Source organism: Salmo salar, chromosome ssa13 (genome assembly GCF_905237065.1).
Source record: "Salmo salar chromosome ssa13, Ssal_v3.1, whole genome shotgun sequence".
Classification (NCBI taxonomy): Eukaryota; Metazoa; Chordata; class Actinopteri; order Salmoniformes; family Salmonidae; genus Salmo; species Salmo salar.
Genome location: NC_059454.1, coordinates 33,357,487 through 33,379,162, shown reverse-complemented (window position 1 = coordinate 33,379,162; position 21,676 = coordinate 33,357,487). Strand labels below are relative to the sequence as shown.

The 21,676-nt window shown below is 42.5% G+C and overlaps 1 protein-coding gene across 4 annotated transcripts in view; it reads left to right on the top strand.

The window, feature by feature from the left end:
• LOC106567295 (protein kinase C and casein kinase substrate in neurons protein 1) overlaps positions 1-21,676 on the top strand; it is a 76,624-nt gene that overhangs the window by 49,618 nt on the left and 5,330 nt on the right. For all 4 annotated transcript variants that reach the window (XM_045693158.1, XM_014136438.2, XM_045693157.1 and 1 more), the window contains 5 exons: positions 2,006-2,135; positions 5,969-6,125; positions 6,615-6,850; positions 12,586-12,741; positions 19,606-19,781. In XM_045693158.1, the coding sequence (XP_045549114.1) occupies positions 2,073-2,135; positions 5,969-6,125; positions 6,615-6,850; positions 12,586-12,741; positions 19,606-19,781 (788 nt within the window). In that variant the 5' untranslated portion in view covers positions 2,006-2,072. The remainder of the gene's footprint in view (positions 1-2,005; positions 2,136-5,968; positions 6,126-6,614; positions 6,851-12,585; positions 12,742-19,605; positions 19,782-21,676) is intronic.

Here is a 21,676-nt window from a genome sequence, read left to right as displayed (position 1 = left end):
GCCTCCAATTGAGAGTCCAGCACCCAAAACTACACATAGAAAAACAAACCTAGAACCTATACCAAACTAACACACCCCACTACACCACACACAAAACCCCATAATACAAAACAAATATACCTCTGCCACGTCCTGACCAAATATAATAGAAATAATACCTAAATATTGGTCAGGACGTGACACCCTCATTTTAAGCTCAACCCTGTTACGTGAACTCTCATTTTAATATGAGTTAAATCATAACGTAAAATCAGGTGAGCTGGTTCTAATCCTTTTAGCCATTGTCTGGTGTTTTGTGGTGGAAAACTGAAGTGTGTCCAGCATATCACGTCAACCCTGTTATCCACGGATAGACAGGCAAGAAATGTTTTAACAATAAACTGTTTTTTGCGAAGCTTGCATTCAGTTGACCTTCACTTTTGCACACAACAAGATTCCATTCCCCCTGTCACAACGGGATTTATGGCTGATTTAAGATTAAATCCCCAACCCTGTTGTGGTCAACCCTGTTCGGCACTAAATAGGCACTTACTATAGTCATTTTTTTATTTAACAGTCGGAATGGGAAAACATGTTTTTTATTAAGTTGAACATGTGCTCGTCATAACAGAATGTTAAAACTAGGTGAAATAAATGTAAAAAATCAACCAAGTTACACTACCCAAAAGGGACACATTTGTGTAATGACCTAGTAAGTGTCTTACTCTATGATAACTCCAAACCTGAGGTTTTTGCTCCATTTTTTTATGTTTGTTGTTCTAAACCAAGTGTAGGGGCTGTTGCTGGGCTGGTACACATACTCCCGATTCTGGCTTTAATTAGTTTCCTACCTTGTTTGGGAACCATTTAACATTATTTAATGTAGTGTACCCCTCCATGTGCTTGCTATTTTGCGCTGGGTAGTTGTTGTGGAGACTTCCAGACCTGAAGGAGATGCCACTAAAGAACAGTTCATTGAGACGGTAAAGGAGAGCAAACTGAATTAGGTTTCAATTAGAGCTCAATACAAGAATAAACGCTAACCAGTCTGTGCTATTTTATTCTTTGTGGGGAAGAATCGACCAGCCGTCAAAGGAATAGAATCTCAAATCTTGGAGGAAATGTTTTAGACAGAGAAAGGGTTTACAAATTAATTGGCAGTTTAATCACATTGTTAGAATGCACCTACAGTTATATAACCGTAGGTGTTTATGTGAAATAAATTAAACCAGGACTGCAATATGTTTATTTTGGTCTCTTTTCTGGGCTGTGTAACTTCATGTAGACTTTTTAGAGAAAGATATAGTGTGTGGGTGTGAGTGGTGTGCGTTCCTGCCAGTCTGTCTGTGTGGGTCTATGTGTGTGCCTGCGTCCATGTGCATGTGTGTTAGTACAGTATGCATGTGTGTTAGTACAGTGTGCATGTGTGTTAGTACAGTATGCATGTGTGTTAGTACAGTGTGCATGTGTGTTAGTACAGTATGCATGTGTGTTAGTACAGTATGCATGTGTGTTAGTACAGTGTGCATGTGTGTTAGTACAGAATGCATGTATGGGTCTGTGTGCAGTGAGTCTGTGTATAGTGTAGCACTCTTCCAGAAGAAACATGTCATGGGACAGTTTATGCTGAGCTATTGTACAGTACAATACAGGGTCAGAACTCCATGATTACAGTGATGCTGTGCTCCCTGTGGTGTGCTGTGGTTTCTGGGACACGCGTGTGGAAGATGGCCTTTCTGTTCCTTGGGGCCACAGAGCAGTGTGCATGGGGATAGAAGACCTATTTTAACTTCATTATTAGAACTGTCTCAGAGCCTCCAAAGGAAGTCTTTCATCAGTGCTGCTCACTGATTGGCTATGGAAAACATATGGTTTCTGAATACCATAGAGAGCCCAAGTATTGTATTTCATAGCATATCATAAATGATGAATGTTGTAGGATGTTCTACTGTATTGTATTTTCTACATGTATATGTATTGCAATCTCACTCTCTCCTCTTTCTCTCTCTCTCTCTTTCTCTTGCAGTGCGTGAGGGACCCAGCTCTGCTGCTGACACATTTAGAGTTTAGCCTGCTTTGCCACAACCAGGAAAATGTCGGGGTCCTACGATGAATCTGCTGCTACTGCTGACGACGCTATGGACAGCTTTTGGGAGGTACTTCAGAAATACCATCCATACAGGTCATCTGGGCTATGAAGGAAAACCTATAGACCTTTATCAGCCAAGTCACACACAACGATCCCTCTTTAGGAGACATGAGTCATAGGATCACTGACCACCATCATCCTCTGTTCTTGACAACAGACAACATGATACTATAGGTCATGTAATTTCATTTCCATGAGGATCAATAGGAATATGGTTGGTTAATCCAATACGTTGATGTTGTTGTTGCATAGAAAATATCCAATTAGTGCTATGGAATTCACTATAGAGCACTATAGAGTCCCTTTTGTGTCATTGTAGGAGGAGGGTCACAGACACAGACAGACAGAGCCTCTCAGTTAGAAGCAGCACTGAGGCAGCCATTCAGCCCACATGCACCTGGCCTAAAATCTATATACGGCCAAGAAAGCTCTGGCCACAGCATACTGAATAGCATAAGGACTCTTGTACGGCTAGATGTTTGGTTTAAAATGAAAAACACGTCTGACAGAAAACACAACAAAAATACAAAACGGTATATTATCTATATCCTGTAAACTCTTCTTAAAGGGACTTTGTTTTTGACACAGACACTGTACCCCACACCAGTCCTACCCAGCCTAGGGCCCATCCTCTCTGAGTGGACTGAGTGGTCTTTGTCTGTGGGCTGCATTCCTGTCTCTGCCTCGTCCTGTCAGTGTCCTATCCCTGATAATCTGTCTGCCTGCATTAGAGCACAGTAAAGGATTATAGCAGTCAGTACACGAGCACACACACACAGACGTGTGCGGGCACACAGAGGGGCACACACACATACATGCGTGGGTCATTACAGTGCCTTCGGGAAAGACTTTCGACTTTTTCCACATTTTGTTAGGGTCGTTGTCCTGTTGGAAAGTGAACCTTTGCCCCAGTCTGAGATCCTGAGTGCTCTGTAGCAGGTTTTCAAGGATCTCTCTGTACTTTGCTCCGTTCATCTTTGCCTCGATCCTGACTAGTCTCCCAGTCCCTGCCACTGAGTAACATCCCCACAGCATGATGCTGCCACCACCATGCTTCACTGTAGGGATGGTGCCAGGTTTCCTCCAGATGTGACGCTTGGCATTCAGGCCAAAGTGTTCATTCTTGGTTTCATCAGACCAGAGAATCTTGTTTCTCATGGACTGAGAGTCCTTTAGGTGACTTTTGGCAAACTCCAATTGGGCTGTCATGTGCCTTTTACTGAGGAGTGTCTTCCGTCTGGCCACTCTACCATAAAGGCCTGATTGGTGAAGTGCTGCAGAAATGGTTGTCCTTCTGTAAGGTTCTTCCATCTCCACAGAGGAACTCTAGAGCTCTGTCAAAGTGACCATTGGGTTCTTGGTCACCTCCCAGACCAAAGCCCTTCTCCCCTGATTGCTCAGTTTGGCCAGGCAGCCAGCTCTAGGAAGAGTCTTGGTGGTTCTAAACTTCTTCCATTTAAGAATGATGGAAGCCACTATGTTCTTGGGGACCTTCAATGCTGCAGAAATGTTTTGGTACACTTCCCCAGATCTGTGCCTCGACACAATCCTGTCTCGGAGCTCTATGGACAACTCCTTCGACCTCGTGGCTTGGTTTTTGCTCCGACATGCACTGTCAACTATGGGACCTTTATAAAGACAGGTGTTTGCTTTCCTTAATCATGTCCAATCAATTGAATTTACCACAGGTGGACTCCAATCAATTTGTAGAAACATCTCAAAGATGACCAATGGAAACAGGATGCACCTGAGCTAAATATCGAGTCTCATAGCAAAGGGTCTGAATACTTATGTAAATAAGGTACTTCTCTTTTTTATTTTTAATCAATTTGCAAACATTTCTAAAAAACAGTTTTTGCTTTGTCATTATGGGGTATTGTGTATATTGAGGACATTTACAGTGGCTTGCGAAAGTATTCACCCTCCTTGGCATTTTTCCTATTTTGTTGCCTTACAACCTGTAATTAAAATACATTTTTTGGGGGGGTTGTATCATTTGATTTACACAACACTTTGAAGATGCAAAATATTTTTTATTGTGAAACAAACAAGAAATAAGATGAAAAAAAACAGAAAACTTGAGCTTGCATAACTATTCACCTCCCCAAAGTCAATACTTTGTAGAGACACCTTTTTGCAGCAATTACAGCTGCAAGTCTCTTGAGTATGTCTCTATAAGCTTGGCACATCTAGCCACTGGGATTTTTGCCCATTCTTCAAGGCAAAACTGCTCCAGCTCCTTCAAGTTGGATGGGTTCCGCTGATGTACAGCAATCTTTAAGTCATACCACATATTCTCAATTGGATTGAGGTCTGGGCTTTGACTAGGCCATTCCAAGACATTTAAATGTTTCCCCTTAAACCAATCGAGTGTTGCTTTAGCAGTATGCTTAGGGTCATTGTCTTGCTGGATGGTGAACCTCCGTCCCAGTCTCAAATCTCTGGAAGACTGAAACAGGTTTTCCTCAAGAATTTCTCTGAATTTAGCGCCATCCATCATTCCTTCAATTCTGACCAGTTTCTCTGTCCCTGCCGATGAAAAACATCCCCACAGCATGATGCTGCCACCACCATGCTTCACTGTGGGGATGGTGTTCTCGGGGTGATGAGAGGTGTTGGGTTTGTGCCAGAAACAGCGTTCCTTGATGGCCAAAAAGCTGGTCCGTAAGTTTTGGTGGGCGGCCCTCTCTTGGCAGATTTGTTGTGGTGCCATATTCTTTAAATTTTTTAATAATGGATGTAATGGTGCTCCGTGGGATGTTCAAAGTTTCTGATAATTTTTTATAACCCAACCCTGATCTGTACTTCTCCACAACTTTGTCCCTGACCTGTTTGGAGGGCTCCTTGGTCTTCATGGTGCCGCTTGCTTGGTGATGCCCCTTGCTTTGTGGTTTTGCAGACTCTGGGGCCTTTCAGAACAGTTGTGTATATATACTGAGATCATGTGACAGATCATGTGACACTTAGATTGCACACAGGTGGACTTTATTTAACTAATTCTGTGACTTCTGAAGGTAATTGGTTGCACCAGATCTTATTTAGGGGCTTCATAGCAAAGGGGGTGAATACATATGCACACACCACTTTTCCATTTGTACTTTTTTTTAACTTTTTTGAAACAAGTAATTTTTTTCATTTCACTTCACCAATTTGGACTATTTTGTGTATGTCCATTACTTGAAATCCAAATAAAAATCGATTTAAATTACAGGTTGTAATGCAACAAAATAGGAAAAATGCCAAGTGGGCTGAATACTTTTGGAAGGCACTGTATTATATTTTATTCATTTTAGAATAAGGCTGTAACTTAACAAAATGTGGAAAAAGTCACAGCGATGGCCACACACACAAAGTTGCTGCCATTGCATAACTACACATGCACAGGCATGAGCCCCCCTCCCTCTGTCATGCACCAGGAGCTCATGCCCCCTGCAGGCACTGGGGGGAGGGGACTCAGAGCTCAGTAATGCCTATGTTAAGGTGGCGTCTCTTAAGGTGGTATGAGAATGATGAAAGTGAGTACAGGTGATTCTTTATTGTTACTCCAGGGTATTAGTAGATCATTTATCATTTCCGTCACTACACCAGAGTTAAACGATTTATTTGATCTATTTTATCTCCATTTCTTATTTGACTCTCTCAAGAGAGAAAATTATTTTATAGTTTATGTTGGCCCGTCAGATTAGTTATTTCCACCTAAAGATATCTTAGTGCTCTTAGAGATTTGGCATATTGAGTATTGCACTTGACTGCATCCTCATCCTCAATCATTGATATGTAGGGAAGCCTTGTGTTTCGCTCTTGTACCTCTTTAGTCTACCCTCCTCTGACCATTCTCAGGTGGGGAACTACAAGCGCGCCGTTAAGCGGATTGACGACGGCCACCGGCTCTGCAATGACCTCATGGGATGCCTTCAGGAACGTTCCAAGATTGAGAAGGCCTATGGTGACCAGCTGACTGCCTGGTCCAAGAGATGGAGACAGCTGATCGAGAAAGGCCAGTATTGGGATTGTCTGTTTGGCGTCTGTTTTGAGGTCTTCATCCCATGTTAAATTCTTTGATTTAACTCACTGCTCAGCTCCACTTGTCCCGATTGTATTGTGAGTGTTTTCTGTAAGATGAGGAGCCTTAACTTGTGCAAGCTGGAACGGCTCATAAGAGCAGGAGCGTGAGACAGCTTGATGTACAAGTAGCGTGAGACGGCTTGATGTACAAGTACACCCCCTGGACAGGACGCTAGTCTATCGCAGGGCCTTACCCCCAATTTATCTCCTTAATGCTAAAGGCCAAACAGAGACGCATTGGATCCCATTTCTACAGTCTTTGGTATGATTCGGTTGGGGATCAAACTTCCAATCTTTCAATCTCAGGGCGGACACTCTGACCACAAGGCCACTGAGTTGGTCACGTTCATATTTTCAATAATTTTTTCTGCCACCTATATGTAGTGATTGAATGTCCCCCTGTGATATTCTCTAACACCAGGACCACAGTATGGCACTGTGGAGAGGGCCTGGCTGGGTGTGATGACCGAGGCTGAGAAGGTGAGTGAGCTGCACCAGGAGGTGAAGAACGGCCTGCTCAACGAAGACCTGGAGAAGGTCAAGAACTGGCAGAAGGAGGCCTACCACAAGCAGATGATCGGAGGCTTCAAGGAGGCCAAAGAGGCCGATGAGGGCTTCAAGAAGGCCCAGAAACCATGGGCCAAGAAGCTCAAAGAGGTAAGTGGACAGGAAGTTTTAGGGAAGGGGATCTGTTGTATCCTCCTTATTGCAAAATCACATGAATATCAATTACTTTTAGAGTGATTGGGAAAACCACTTTATTATTAAATACAAAGTGTACAATACAGTGAATGTATGAATGTGGGTAGCTATTTGACGCACTTGGCTGTCTTCATGACTGACCTCTGTGACTACAACTGGTTGATTAGTCTATTTGGTTGTGCATCAGTCCGTCTGGCTGCAAAGGTACTGCATGGGAGTAGGTTGGGTGACGCACACATTACACAGCTGTCATTGGACTGGGACTCGCTGGAGTCAAGCAAATTGTATTTGTCACATGCGCCGAATACAACAGGTGTAGACCTTACAGTGAAATGCTTAATTACAAACCCTTAACCAACAATGCAGTTTTAAGAAAATACCAAAAAAATAAGTAAGAGATAAGAATAACATATAATTAAAGAGCAGCAGTAAATAACAATAGCGGGGCTATATACAAGGGGTACCGGTCCAGAGTCAAAGTGCAGGGGCACCTGTGTCGAGGTAATTGAGGTAATATGTACATGTAGGTAGAGTTATTAAAGTGACTATGCATAGATAATAACAGAGAGTAGCAGCAGCGTAGAAGGGGTATGGGGAGGGGGGGGTAATGCAAATAGTCTGGGTAGCCATTTGTTTAGCTGTTCAGGAGTCTTATGGTTTGGGGGTAGAAGCTGTTTAGAAGCCTCTTGGACCTAGACTTGGCGCTCCGGTACCGCTTGCCGTGCGGTAGCAGAGAGAACAGTCTATGACTAGGGTGGCTGGAGTCTTTGACAATTTTTAGGGCCTTCCTCTGACACCGCCTAGTATAGAGGTCCTGGATGGCTGGAAGCTTGGCCCCGGTGATGTACTGGGCTGTACGCACTACCCTCTGTAGTGCCTTGCGGTCGGAGGCCGAGCAGTTGCCATACCAGGCAGTGATGCAACCAGTCAGGATGCTCTCGATGGTGCAGCTGTAAAACCTTTTGAGAATCTGAGGACCCGTGCCAAATCTTTTCAGTCTTCTGAGGGGGAATAAGTTTTGTCGTGCCCTCTTCACGACTGTCTTGGTGTGCTTGGACCATGTTAGTTTGTTGGTGATGTGGACGCCAAGGAACTTGAAACTCTCTACCCGCACCACTACAGCCCCGTCGATGAGAATGGGGGCGTGCTCGGTCCTCCTTTTCCTGTAGTCCACAATCATCTCATTTGTCTTGATCAGGTTGAGGGAGAGGTTGTTGTCCTTGCACCACATGGCCAGGTCTCTGAACTCCTCCCTATAGGCTGTCTCATCGTTGTCGGTGATCAGACCTACCACTGTTGTGTCATCAGCAAACTTAATGATGGTGTTGGAGTCGTGCGGCCGTGCGGTCATGAGTGAACAGGGAGTACAGGGGAGGAGGACTGAGCACGCACCCCTGAGGGGCCTCCGTGTTGAGGATCAGCATGGCGGATGTGTTGTTACCTACCCTTACCACCTGGGAGCGGCCTGTCAGGAAGTCCAGGATCCAGTTTGAGAGGGAGGTGTTTAGTCCCAGTCCTTAGCTTAGTGATGAGCATTGAGGGCACTATGGTGTTGATACGCTGAACTGTAGTCAATGGATAGCATTCTCACATAGGTGTTCCTTTTGTCCAGGTGTGAAAGGGAGGGGTGGAGTGCAATAGAGACGGCATAATCTGTCGATCTGTTTGAGCGTTATGCAAATTGGAGTGGGTCTAGGGTTTCTGGGATAATGGTGTTGATGTGAGCCATTACCAGCATTTCTAAGCATTTCATGGCTACAGACGTGAGTGCTATGGGTCGGTAGTCATTTAGGCAGGTTACCAAATCAAATCAAATTTTATTGGTCACATACACATGGTTAGCAGATGTTAATGCGAGTGTGCCTTTATTTAAAGTGGCATTGTTTAACCTCTATGGGCAAGGCGGGACGAATTCGTCCCACCTACGTAACAGCCACCTGAATTCAGTGGCGCGATTTTTGAATCGTTTGAAATACTATTACTTCAATTTCTCAAACATATGACTATTTTACAGCTATTTAAAGACAAGACTCTCGTTAATCTAACCACACTGTCCGATTTCAAAAAGGCTTTACAACGAAAGCAAAACATTAGATTATGTCAGGAGAGTGCCCAGCCAGAAATAATCAGACACACATTTTTCAAGCTAGCATATAATGTCACAAAAACCCAAACCACAGCTAAATGCAGCACTAACCTTTTATGATCTTCATCAGATGACACACCTAGGACATTATGTTATACAATACATGCATGTCTGTTCAATCAAGTTCATATTTATATAAAAAAACTGCTTTTTACATTAGCATGTGACGTTCAGAAAAAGCATACCCCCCGCAAACTTCCGGGGAATTTACTAACAGTTTGCTAAATTACTCACGATAAACGTTTACAAAAAGCATAACAATTATATTAAGAATTATAGATACATTACTCCTCTATGCACTCGATATGTCCGATTTTAAAATAGCTTTTCGGATGAAGCACATTTTGCAATATTCTAAGTACATAGCCCAGCCATCACGGCTAGCTATTTAGACAACCGGCAAGATTAGCCTTCACCAAAATCCTATTTCCTATAAGAAAAATGTTCTTACCTTTCCTGTTCTTCGTCAGAATGCACTCCCAGGACTTCTACTTCAATAACAAATCTAGGTTTGGTCCCAAATAATCCATCGTTATATCCAAATATCCTCTGTTTTGTTCGTGCGTTCTAGACACTATACGAATGGTAAATAACGGTCGTGCGCATGGCGCATGGCGTGACAAAAAATGTCTAAATATTCCATTACCGTACTTCGAAGCATGTCAACCGCTGTTTAAAACCAATTTTTATGCCATTTATCTCGTAGAAAAGCGATAATATTCCGACCGGGAATCTGCAATAAGCTAAACAGCCGAATGAAATTTCTCCACGGGGGCGAATCGTGCACGCGCCTCATTCAATGGTCCTCTGATCGGCCACTTGGATAAGGCGATAATCTGTTTCAGCCAGAGGCTGCCTCGTCATCGTTCAGGTTTTTCCCGGGTTCTGAGAGCCTATTGGAGCCCTGGGAATTGTCACGTTACAGCTAAGATCCTTACTCTTCAATAAACAGATGCAAGACGCACGACTCCTTGTCAGACAGGCCACTTCCTGCATGAAACCTTGTCAGGTTTTTGCCTGCCATAGGAGTTCTGTTATACTCACAGACACCATTCAAACAGTTTTAGAAACTTTAGGGTGTTTTCTATCCAAACCTGAACAATAATATGCATATTCTAGCTTCTGAGTTGGTGTAGTAGGCAGTTAAAAATGGGCACATATTTTTTCCAAAATTCTCAATACTGCCCCCTAGCCCAAACAGGTTAAAGTAACTAGTGATCCATTTATTAAAGTGGCCAGTAATTGCATCTCAATGTAGGCAGCAGCCTCTCTGAGTTAGTGATTGCTGTTTAGCAATCTGATGGCCTTGAGATATAAGCTGTTTTTCTGTCTCTCGGTCCCAGCTTTGATGCACCTGTACTGACCTCGCCTTCTGGATGGTAGCGGTGTGAACAGGTAGTGGCTTGGGTGGTTGTTGTCCATGATGATCTTTTGGGCTTCCTGTGACATCGAGTGCTGTAGGTGTCATGGAGGGCATGTAGTTTGTCCCCAGTGATGCGTTATGCAGACCACACCACCCTCTGGAGAGCCTTGTGGTTGAGGGGGGTGCTGTTGCCGTACCAGCCCGACACGATGCTCAAGATTGTGCATCTGTAAAAGTTTGTCAGGGTTTTGGGTGAAGTGGCAAATTTCTTTAGCCTCCTGTTGCGCCGCCTTCACCACACTGTCTGTGTGGGTGGACCATTTCAGTTTGTCTGTGATGTGTACGCCGAGGAACTTGAAACTTTCCACCTTCACCACTGCTGTCCCTTCGATGTGGATAGGGAGATGCACCCTTTGCTGTTTCCTGAAGTCCACGATCATCTCCTTATTTTGTTGACGTTGAGTGAGAGGTTGTTTTCCTGACACCACACTCTGAGTGCCCTCACCTCCTCCCTGTAGGCTGTCTCATCATTTAGGCAGGTTGCCTTCGTGTTCTTGGGCACAGGGAACTATGGTGGTCTGCTTGAAACATGTTGGTATTACAGACTTAGACAGGGAGAGGTTGAAAATGTCAGTGAAGTCACTTGCCAGTTGGCCAGCGCATGCTTGGAGTACACGTCCTGGTAATCCGTCTGGCCCTGCGGCCTTGTGAATGCTGACCTGTTTAAAGGTCTTACTCACATCGGCTGTGGAGAGCGTGATCACACAGTCGTCCGGAACAGCTGATGCTCTCATGCATGTTTCAGTGTTACTTGCCTCGAAGTGAGCATAGAAGTTATTTAGCTCGTCTGGTAGGCTCGTGTCACTGGGCAGCTCTCGGCTGTGCTTCCCTTTGTAGTCTGTTATAGTGTGCAAGCCCTGCCACATCCGCCGAGTGTCGGAGCCGGTGTAGTACGATTTGATCTTAGTCCTGTATTGATGCTTTGCCTGTTTGATGGTTCGTCGCAGGGCATAGCGGGATTTGTTATAAGCTTCCGGGTTAGACTCCTGCTCCTTGAAAGAGGCGGCTCTACCCTTTAGCTCAGTGTGAATGTTGCTTGTAATCCATGGCTTCTGGTTGGGGTATGTAAGTACAGTCACTGTGGGAACGACAACCTGGATGCACTTATTGATGAAGCCAGTGACTGATGTGGTGTGGTCAGATGAGACCAAAATGGAGCTCTTTGGCATCAACTCAACTCGCCGTGTTTGGAGGAAGAGGAATGCTGCCTATGACCCCAAGAACACCATCTCCACCGTCAAACATGGAGGTGGAAACATTATGCTTTGGGGGTGTTTTTTCTGCTAAGGAGACAGGACAACTTCACTGCATCAAAGGGACGATGGACGGGGCCATGTACTGTCAAATCTTGGGTGAGAACCTCCTTCCTTCAGCCAGGGCATTAAAAATGGGTCGTGGATGGGTATTCCAGCATGACAATAACCCAAAACACACGGCCAAGGCAACAAAGGAGTGGCTCAAGAAGAAGCACATTAAGGTCCTGGAGTGGCCTAGCCAGTCTCTAGACCTTAATCCCATAGAAAATCTGTGGAGGGAGCTGAAGGTTCGAGTTGCCACACGTCAGCCTCGAAACCTTAATGACTTGGAGAAGATCTGCAAAGAGGTGTGGGACAAAATCCCTCCTGAGATGTGTGCAAACCTGGTGGCCAACTACAAGAAACGTCTGACCTCTGTGATTGCCAACAAGGGTTTTGCCATCAAGTACTAAGTCATGTTTTGCAGAGGGGTCAAATACTTATTTCCCTCATGAAAATGCAAATCATTTTATAACATTTTTGACATGCATTTTTCTGGATTTTTTTGTTGTTATTCTGTCTCTCACTGTTCAAATAAACCTACTATTAAAATTATAGACTGATCATTTCTTTGTAAGTGGGCAAACGTACAAAATCAGCAGGGGATCAAATACTTTTTCCCTCCACTGTAGCTACAGGTGTTTATGTGTTAGTTCTGTTTTGTGTAGTATAATGAGTCTTACTGCATCACTCATCCAAGCTGACCATCAGAGAAGTACATTGCCCTTTCAACAATAACTAAATTAAGTCACCTGCATGCTTAGATTTATTAGTATTTATCCAATTTATCTATAGAGATACTAAGATTGTATACGTGCTTCCACAGATGGAGACTGCTAAGAAAACGTACCACATGGCGTGTAAGGAGGAGAAACTGGCCGCCACCCGAGAGGCAGATGGGAAGACACAGGCCTCCGTCACAACTGATCAGCAGAAGAAACTCCACGAGAAAACAGACAAGTGCAAACATGACATGCAGAAGGTGAGACAGAGGTCCGACTAATGGAAAAAAGGACATGACAACCTTTTTTGTACAAATGTATGAAAATTTACACCATAGAATTTGATGTTCTGCATATCAAACATGTCGTGACTTGACTTTAACATTAATCTGAAGACTGTTATTTATTTAATTAAATAACTATGTTTAATTGTTACCCAATTAAATGAATAATGTAACAATTAACTCATTAGGATCTGGGACACCACAAGAGCGGTTCTTTAACCTCTATGGGCTAGGCGGGACGAATTCGTCCCACCTACGTAACAGCCACTTTAAGCCTGTGGCGCGATTTTCAAAACCTTAAAAATCCTATTACTTCAATTTCTCAAACATATGACTATTTCACAGCTATTTAAAGACAAGACTCTCGTTAATCTAACCACACTGTCCGATTTCAAAAAGGCTTTACAACGAAAGCAAAACATTAGATTATGTCAGCAGAGTACCAAGCCAGAAATAATCAGACACCCATTTTTCAAGCTAGCATATAATGTCACATAAACCCAGAAGACAGCTAAATGCAGTACTAACCTTTGATGATCTTCATCAGATGACAACCCTAGGACATTATGTTATACAATACATGCATGTTTTGTTCAATCAAGTTCATATTTATATCAAAAACCAGCTTTTTACATTAGCATGTGACGTTCAGAACTAACATACCCCCCGCAAACTTCCGGAGGAATTCGCTAAATTACTCACGATAAACGTTCACAAAAAGCATAACAATTATTTTAAGAATTATAGATACAGACCTCCTCTATGCACTCGATATGTCCGATTTTAAAATAGCTTTTTGGTGAAAGCACATTTTGCAATATTCTAAGTACATAGCCCAGGCATCACGGGCTAGCTATTTAGACACCCGGCAAGTTTAGCACTCACCATAATCATATTTACTATTATAAAAGTTTGATTACCTTTTGTTGTCTTCGTCAGAATGCACTCCCAGGACTGCTACTTCAATAACAAATGTTGGTTTGGTCCAAAATAATCCATCGTTATATCCGAATAGCGCCGTTTTGTTCGTGCGTCCCAGACACTATCTGAAATGGTAAATCAGGGTCGCGCGCATGGCGCAATTCGTGACAAAAAAAATCTAAATATTCCATTACCGTACTTCGAGGCATGTCAACCGCTGTTTAAAATCCATTTTGATGCCATTTTTCTCGTAAAAAAGCGATAATATTCCGACCGGGAATGTCCATTTAGCTAAACTGAGGAAAGTAAACAAAGCTTTCGGTCGACGCGGGCACGCGCCTGAGTCTCACGGTACTGTAACCAGCCACTACCCAAACGCGCTACTTTGTTTCAGCCAGAGCCTGCAAAGCCACGATTCAGCTTTTTACCGCCTTCTGAGACCCTATGGCAGCCGTAGGAAGTGTCACGGGACAGCTAAGATCCTCACTCTTCAATAAACAGAGACAAGAAGAACGACACCTTGTCAGACAGGCCACTTCCTGCCTGAAACCTTGTCAGGTTTTTGCCTGCCAAATGAGTTCTGTTATACTCACAGGCACCATTCAAACAGTTTTAGAAACTTTAGGGTGTTTTCTATCCATATGTAATAAGTATATGCATATTCTAGTTACTGGGTAGGAGTGGTAACCAGATTAAATCGGGTACGTTTTTTATCCAGCCGTGTCAATACTGCCCCCTATCCTAAACAGGTTAAAGATTTATTATTAAACTCTAAAAGGTTTTTACCTATCACATCTATAAACAATCAACTTATTAATCATAACCTCGTATCATATCATCATTCTGAACGGTCATATCCTCCTTGCATGTGAACAAACATGAGCCTTACTTATGATTTAGTACTACACAAATTGGTTTAATTATTTATTTACTAGCTAATTAAATGGGAACACAGGATAAACATACACACTCTGCACCGGTTATTGACTGGGGACTTAATACGTTGAATACAGGTCTCTAGCGGAATGATAACAACATGGCTGCTTGTTAAAGAAGAGATGGAGAGGGTGAGAGAGAGGCACAGAGACACTTAACATTGGTATGTTCAGAAACAACTTTCACCTACAGTAACCATAAACTTTGCACACGAACTGCCGCCCGCTTTGAGTAAGAAATCATGAATGTATTTACGTGAAATGCCAGGGTCTGCCGGGGTTCTCTCGGTGAACAGGGCAGCCTTGAAAAGGGGGTTTATCTTTTTCGGCATTCCTGTAGGGCTCTGATTGTCTGAAATGGTTTGAACAAGTCTTCTACTGTTGTCCTTCTTTGTAGTTGTCCGGTATCCGGTGACTTGTCGTGTAGTGCTGAACAGAAGTACAGAGTTGATTTTCCTTCCATTCCCTCTTGAAGATGCTTCTTTGAAGACAGGCTAGCCAGCCGTATCGATGGTTCCCCAGTAGGGTGATGAGAGTTGAGTAATACGATAGTTTGAGTAGAGTAACAGGATGGTCCTACTTAAATTTGCTTTCGAAGATGCTTTACTTAGGTCAGCTAATCAGCCATACCAGTGATTGTCCGGGAGGGGAATTTATCTTCTCCACCTCATGTTGAGATTCAAAGTTCAAACCATTTTAAACGTGCAGCTGCCGCTTCACACTTTTTCTGGTCTAATGTGTTCTTAACCCATCATTTATACCTTTTGCTCGAAAGGGGTAGTTCGGGTAGGCTGACACACTCTCTGACCTCACTTTGGGGCGGTGACTACTCACAGTGCAAAGTTATGGAAAACAATTATCTCTTATAGCTCTTCACATCACATCCCTCTCTTTACAAAAACACTTTAATCATTTTTCCTATTACATGCACAACGCATAGTATGGGAACTTGGGTGGGTATACTTTCCAAGTTACAGTATTTCCTTTATAATATTTTTAATGACATCACAAAATCACAAACAAAATGACATTAGTGTTTTATAGATCGCCTCTGACCATTCCTCACGATCTACATTAGAAATATTTTTCCAGTATTCGCTTTTGAACGTATTCGAGTTTCAGCGGGAAAAATGTCTGTTGAGACAAAGCACATTCCTTTAGTGAATTTGGAGAGCGCAAGCCTGGATCTTCTCCCTTGATTTACAACAGGACGTGAGTTGTTCATCCCCACTAGTTCTTTCCTTCCACCTCTACAGGTGAAAGGGGATCTGATTGAAGTTATTCATTGCAAACCTGATGTGACCTATTTGGATTCTCGTGGACAATCAGGACAAACATTTACATGAACATTTTAGTCACTTAGCAAACGGTCTTATCCAGAGCGACCTACAGTTGGTGCATTCACCTTAAGATAGCTAGGTGAGACAACCACAACCAAACAGGTGACAATTACATTTTGTTTAGTGTCATTACAACTTTTAAAATACAGTTGAAGTTGGAAGTTTACATACACTTAGGTTGGAGTCGTTAAAACTCGTTTTTCAACCACTCCACAAATTTCTTGTTAACAAACTAGTTTTGGCAAGTCGGTTAAGACATCTACTTTGTGCATGACACAAGTAATTTTTCCAACAATTGTTTACAGACAGATTATTTCACTTAGAATTCACTGTATCACAATTCCAGTGGGTCAGAAGTTTACATACACTAAGTTGACTGTGCCTTTAACCTCTATGGGCTAGGTGGGACGATAGCGTGCCACCCGTGGTGCACTCCATCAACAGCAGGTGCATTTCAAGAGCGGCAAATTTGAATCCAAATAAATGTCAAAATTCAAATTTTTCAAACATACAACTATTTTACACCCTTTGAAAGATAAACATCTCCTTAATCTAACCACGTTTTACGATTTCAAAAAGGTTTTACGGCGAAAGCATAAATTTAGAGTATGTTAGGACAGTACATTTACAAGAGTTGTGTGTAATGTTTTGTCAATTCAAAGACAGGGTCACCAAAACCATAAAACCAGCTAAAATGATGCACTAACCTTTTACAATCTCCATCAGATGACACTCCTAGGACATTATGTTAGACAATGCATGCATTTTTAGTTCTATCAAGTTCATATTTATATCCAAAAACAGCGTTTTACTATGGCATTGATGTTGAGGAAATCGTTTCCCTCCAATAACCGGCAGTGAAGTCAGCGTCACAAATTAAATAATTAAAATTAGAAAACATTGGTAAAATATTATATTGTCATTTAAAGAATTATAGATTTACATCTCTTGAACGCAATCAACTTGCCAGATTTAAAAATAACCTTACTGGGAAATCACACTTTGCAATAATCTGAGCACTGCGCCCAGAAAAATACACGTTGCGATACAGACTAGACGTCATGTTGGGGAGATCTAAAATCGAAAATACTATGTAAATAATCCATTACCTTTGATTCTCTTCATCAGATGTCACTTCCAGGTATCACAGGTCCATAACGAATGTAGTTTTGTTCAAAAAAGCTCATCATTTATGTCCAAAAATCTCCGTCTTGTTAGCACATGATCTAAGCCAGCCGGACTTCTTGTCATGAACGAGGGGAAAAAATATATTTACGTTCGTTCAAACATGTCAAACGTTGTATAGCATAAATCATTAGGGCCTTTTTAACCAGAACATGAATAATATTCAAGGTGGACGAATGCATACTCTTTTATAACGTATTGGAACGAGGGTACCCAACATGAACTCGCGCGCCAGGTGTCTAATGGGACATCATCGTTCCATGGCTCTTGTTCGGTCAGATCTCCCTCCAGAAGACTCAAAACACTTTGTAAAGGCTGGTGACATCTAGTGGAAGCAATCGGAAGTGCCAAAATATTCCTCAGCCCCTGTGTTTTTCAATGGGATAGGTTTAAAGGTAATACAACACATCAGGTATCCACTTCCTGTCAGAAAATGTCTCAGGGTTTTGCCTGCCAAATGAGTTCTGTTATACTCACAGACACCATTCAAACAGTTTTAGAAACTTTAGAGTGTTTTCTATCCATATATAATAAGTATATGCATATTCTAGTTACTGGGTAGGATTAGTAACCAGATTAAATCGGGTAATTTTTTTTTATCCAGACGTGCAAATGCTGCCCCCTAGCCCTAACAGGTTAAACAGTTTGGAAAATTCCAGAAAATGATGTCATGGCTTTAGAAGCTTCCGATAGGCTAATTGACATCATTTGAGTCAATTGGAGGTGTACCTGTGGATGTATTTCAAGGCCTACCTTCAAACCCAGTGCCTCTTTGCTTGACATCATGTAAAAATCTAAAGAAATCAGCCAAGACCTCAGAAAGAAAATTGTAGACCTCCACAAGTCTGGTTCATCCTTGGGAGCAATTTCCAAACACCTGAAGGTACCACGTTCATCTGTACAAACAATAGTACGCAAGTATAAACACCATGGGACCACACAGCCGTCATACCGCTCAGGGAGGAGACGTGTTCTGTCTCCTAGAGATGAACGTACTTTGGTGTGAAAAGTGCAAATCAATCCCAGAACAACAGCAAAGGACCTTGTGAAGATGCTGGAGGAAACAGTTACAAAAGTATCTATATCCACAGTAAAATGAGTCCTATATCGACATAACCTGAAAGGCCGCTCAGCAAGGAAGAAGCCACTGCTCCAAAACCGCCATAAAAAAGCCAGACTACGGTTTGCAACTGCACATAGGGACAAAGATCGTATTTTTTGGAGAAATGTCCTTTGGTCTGATGAAACAAAAATAGAACTGTTTGGCCATAATGACCATCGTTATGTTTGGAGGAAAAAGGGGGAGGCTTGCAAGCCGAAGAATACCATCCCAACCGTGAAGCACAGGGGTGGCAGCATCATGTTGTGGGGGTGCTTTGCTGCAGGAGGGACTGGTGCACTTCACAAAATATCTGGCATCATGAGGGAGGACAATTATGTGGATATATTGAAGCAACATCTCAAGACATCAGTCAGAAGTTAAAGCTTGATCGCAAATGGATCTTCCAAATGGACAGTGAGCCCCAAGCATACTTCCAAAGTTGTGGCACAATGGTTTAAGGACAACAAGGTCAAGGTATTGGAGTGGCCATCACAAAGCCCTGACCTCAATCCTATAGAACATTTGTAGGCAGAATTGAAAAAGCGTGTGCGAGTAAGGAGGCCTACAAACCTGACTCAGTTACACCAGCTCTGTCAGGAGGAATGGGCCAAAATTCACCCAATGTATTGTGGGAAGCTTGTGGAAGGCTACCCGAAACGTTTGACCCAAGTTAAACAATTTAAAGGCAATACTACCGAATACTAATTGAGTGTATGTAAATTTCTGACCCAGTGGGAATGTGATATAAGAAATAAAAGCTGAAATAAATCATTCTCTCAACAATTATTCTGACATTTCACATTCTTAATATAAAGTGGTGATCCTAACTGACCTAAAACAGGGAATTTTTACTAAGAATAAATGTCAGGAATTGTGAAAAACTGAGTTTAAATGTATTTGGCAAAGGTGTCTGTAACCTTCCGACTTCAACTGTATATATAGTGGTATTAACACTGTGGTGAGTGTGTGTGCTATTGCAGTATACTAAGTACATCATATCTCAAATAGACTGATCATTATTATTAGTTTATGTTTCTGTTAGTGGCTCAAGTGAAATAAAGCTGTGAAAAACAGAATCAATGCAGGACTATTTAAGACGACTCAGTGAGATTACAGTGGTTATCACACAGGACATAATCCAGCAGGGTGGATCTCCGACTCTATTCACGGAGCCCTGGTAATGACAAAAGCAGATTACTCTGGGCCAGGGAGAGTAAGATGCTTATAGTATACACACACACGGTGTACGGATGCAGGTTGCTTGGTATTCAACCCAGAGTGCAAAATGTCTAGTTGTAATGCCGTCATAATGACATCATTATCTGTCATAGCTGATGCTGTCCTTATCATCCCCTAGGCTAAGGAGAAGTATGAGAAGTCTCTGTCGGAGTTGAGTGCGGTCACTCCCCCATACCAGGAGAGCATGGAGCAAGTGTTTGACCAATGCCAGCAGCATGAGGTCAAGAGACTCACCTTCCTTAAAGAGATCCTGCTAGACATTAAACGCCACCTCAATCTCACTGAGAACCAAAGGTCAGTGACTGGTGTTATCCTCTATCGTCCCATACATACTGCAGCCCATCCTCTATTACATAACCTACATCAACCTATTCTCCCACATGGCCTTTGAATGAAAGGGATATTGAGGAAAACATTTCAGTTGGTACAGGATCAGACCTGTGTTTAAATACTATTTAGGGTATTTCAATACTTTTAAAGAAATGTTGATGTAAATATTTTTCGATTTTTTTCTTGGAAAATAAACGTTGTTGAATATTGGAATGTATTTGGAAATACACTTGGAAAAGTATTGACGCGTATTTGGAAATACTCAAAGACACAGAAAAGTGTATTTTTAAATGCAGATATTAAATTACTCAAATTATTCGAACCCAGGTCTGTTTAGTCGTAGGGGTATTTGAAATAATGTATTTGGAAATACAGTAAGTACATCTTCTTGGCTATTTATAGAAAGTTATTTGAAATTACTTTAAAATACTTCAAATAGAAGTAGCTGATTTGGCCACATTATTTGAAAATACTCGAATACACAGAAAATAAGTATTTAAATGACAAATACTTAAATACTCATGTGTTTTCACCCAGGCTTGTACAGATTTTGTACATACAGTGCATTCGGAATGTATTCAGACCCCTTGCCTTTATCCACATTTTGTTACGTTACAGCCTTATTCTAAAATGGATTAAATGAATGTTTTACTCATCAATCTACGCACAATACCCCATAATGACAAAGCGAAAACAGGTTTTTGGACATTCTGACCCTTTGCCTTGAGACCCGAAATTGAGCTCAGGTGCATCCTGTTTGCATTGATCATCCTTGATATATTTCTACAACTTGATTGGAGTCCACCTGTGGTAAATTCTGCAACATTGAAGGACCCCAAGAACACAGTGGCTTCCATCATTCTTAAATGTAAGGAGTTTGAAACCACCAAGACTCTTACTAGCGCTGGCCGTGCGGCCAAACTGAGCAATCTGAGAAGAAGGGCCATGGTCAGGGCGGTGATCAAGAACCCAATGGTCACTCTGACAGAGCTCCAGAAGGATAAACATCTCTGCAGCACTCCGCCAATCAGGCCTTTATGGTAGACTGGCCAGACGGAAGCCACTCCTCAGTAAACTTGGCACATGACAGCCCACTTGGAGTTTGCCAAAAGTCACCTAAAGGGCTCTCAGACCATGAGAAACAAGATTCTCTGGTATAATTAAACCAAGATTGAATTCTTTGGCCTGGAGGAAACCTAGGACCATCCCTACAGTGAAGCATGGTGGTGGCAGCATCATGCTGTGGGGATTTGTTCAGTGGAAGGGACTAGGAGACTAGTCAGGATCAAGGGAAAGGTGAATGGAGCAAAGTACAGAGAGGTCCTTGATGAAAACCTGCTCCAGAGCGCTCAGGACCTCAGACTGGGGCGAAGGTTCACCTTCCAACAGAACAACGACCCTAAGCACACAGCCAAGACAACGCAGGAGTGACTTCGGGACAAGTTTCTGAATGTCCAGAGCCCGGACATGAACCCGATCGAACATCTCTGGAGAGACCTGAAAATAGCTGTGCAGCGACGCTCCCCATCCAACCTGACAGAGCTTGAGAGGATCTGCAGAAAAGAATGGGAGAAACTCCCCAAATACAGGTGTCACAGGTGTCAAAATGAGTAGACCAAGGTGCAGCGTGGAATATGTTCATCTTGTAGTTTTAATGAAAAATGAACACTTTACAAATTAAACAAAAAATGACAGCCGACAGTTCCGTCAGGTACTTACAACTAAATGGAAAACAACTACCCACAAACCCCAAAAAACAGGCTGCCTAAGTATGGTTCCTAATCAGAGACAACGATAGACAGCTGCCCCTGGTTAGGAACCATACTCGGCCCAACACAAAGAAATACAAAACATAGAAT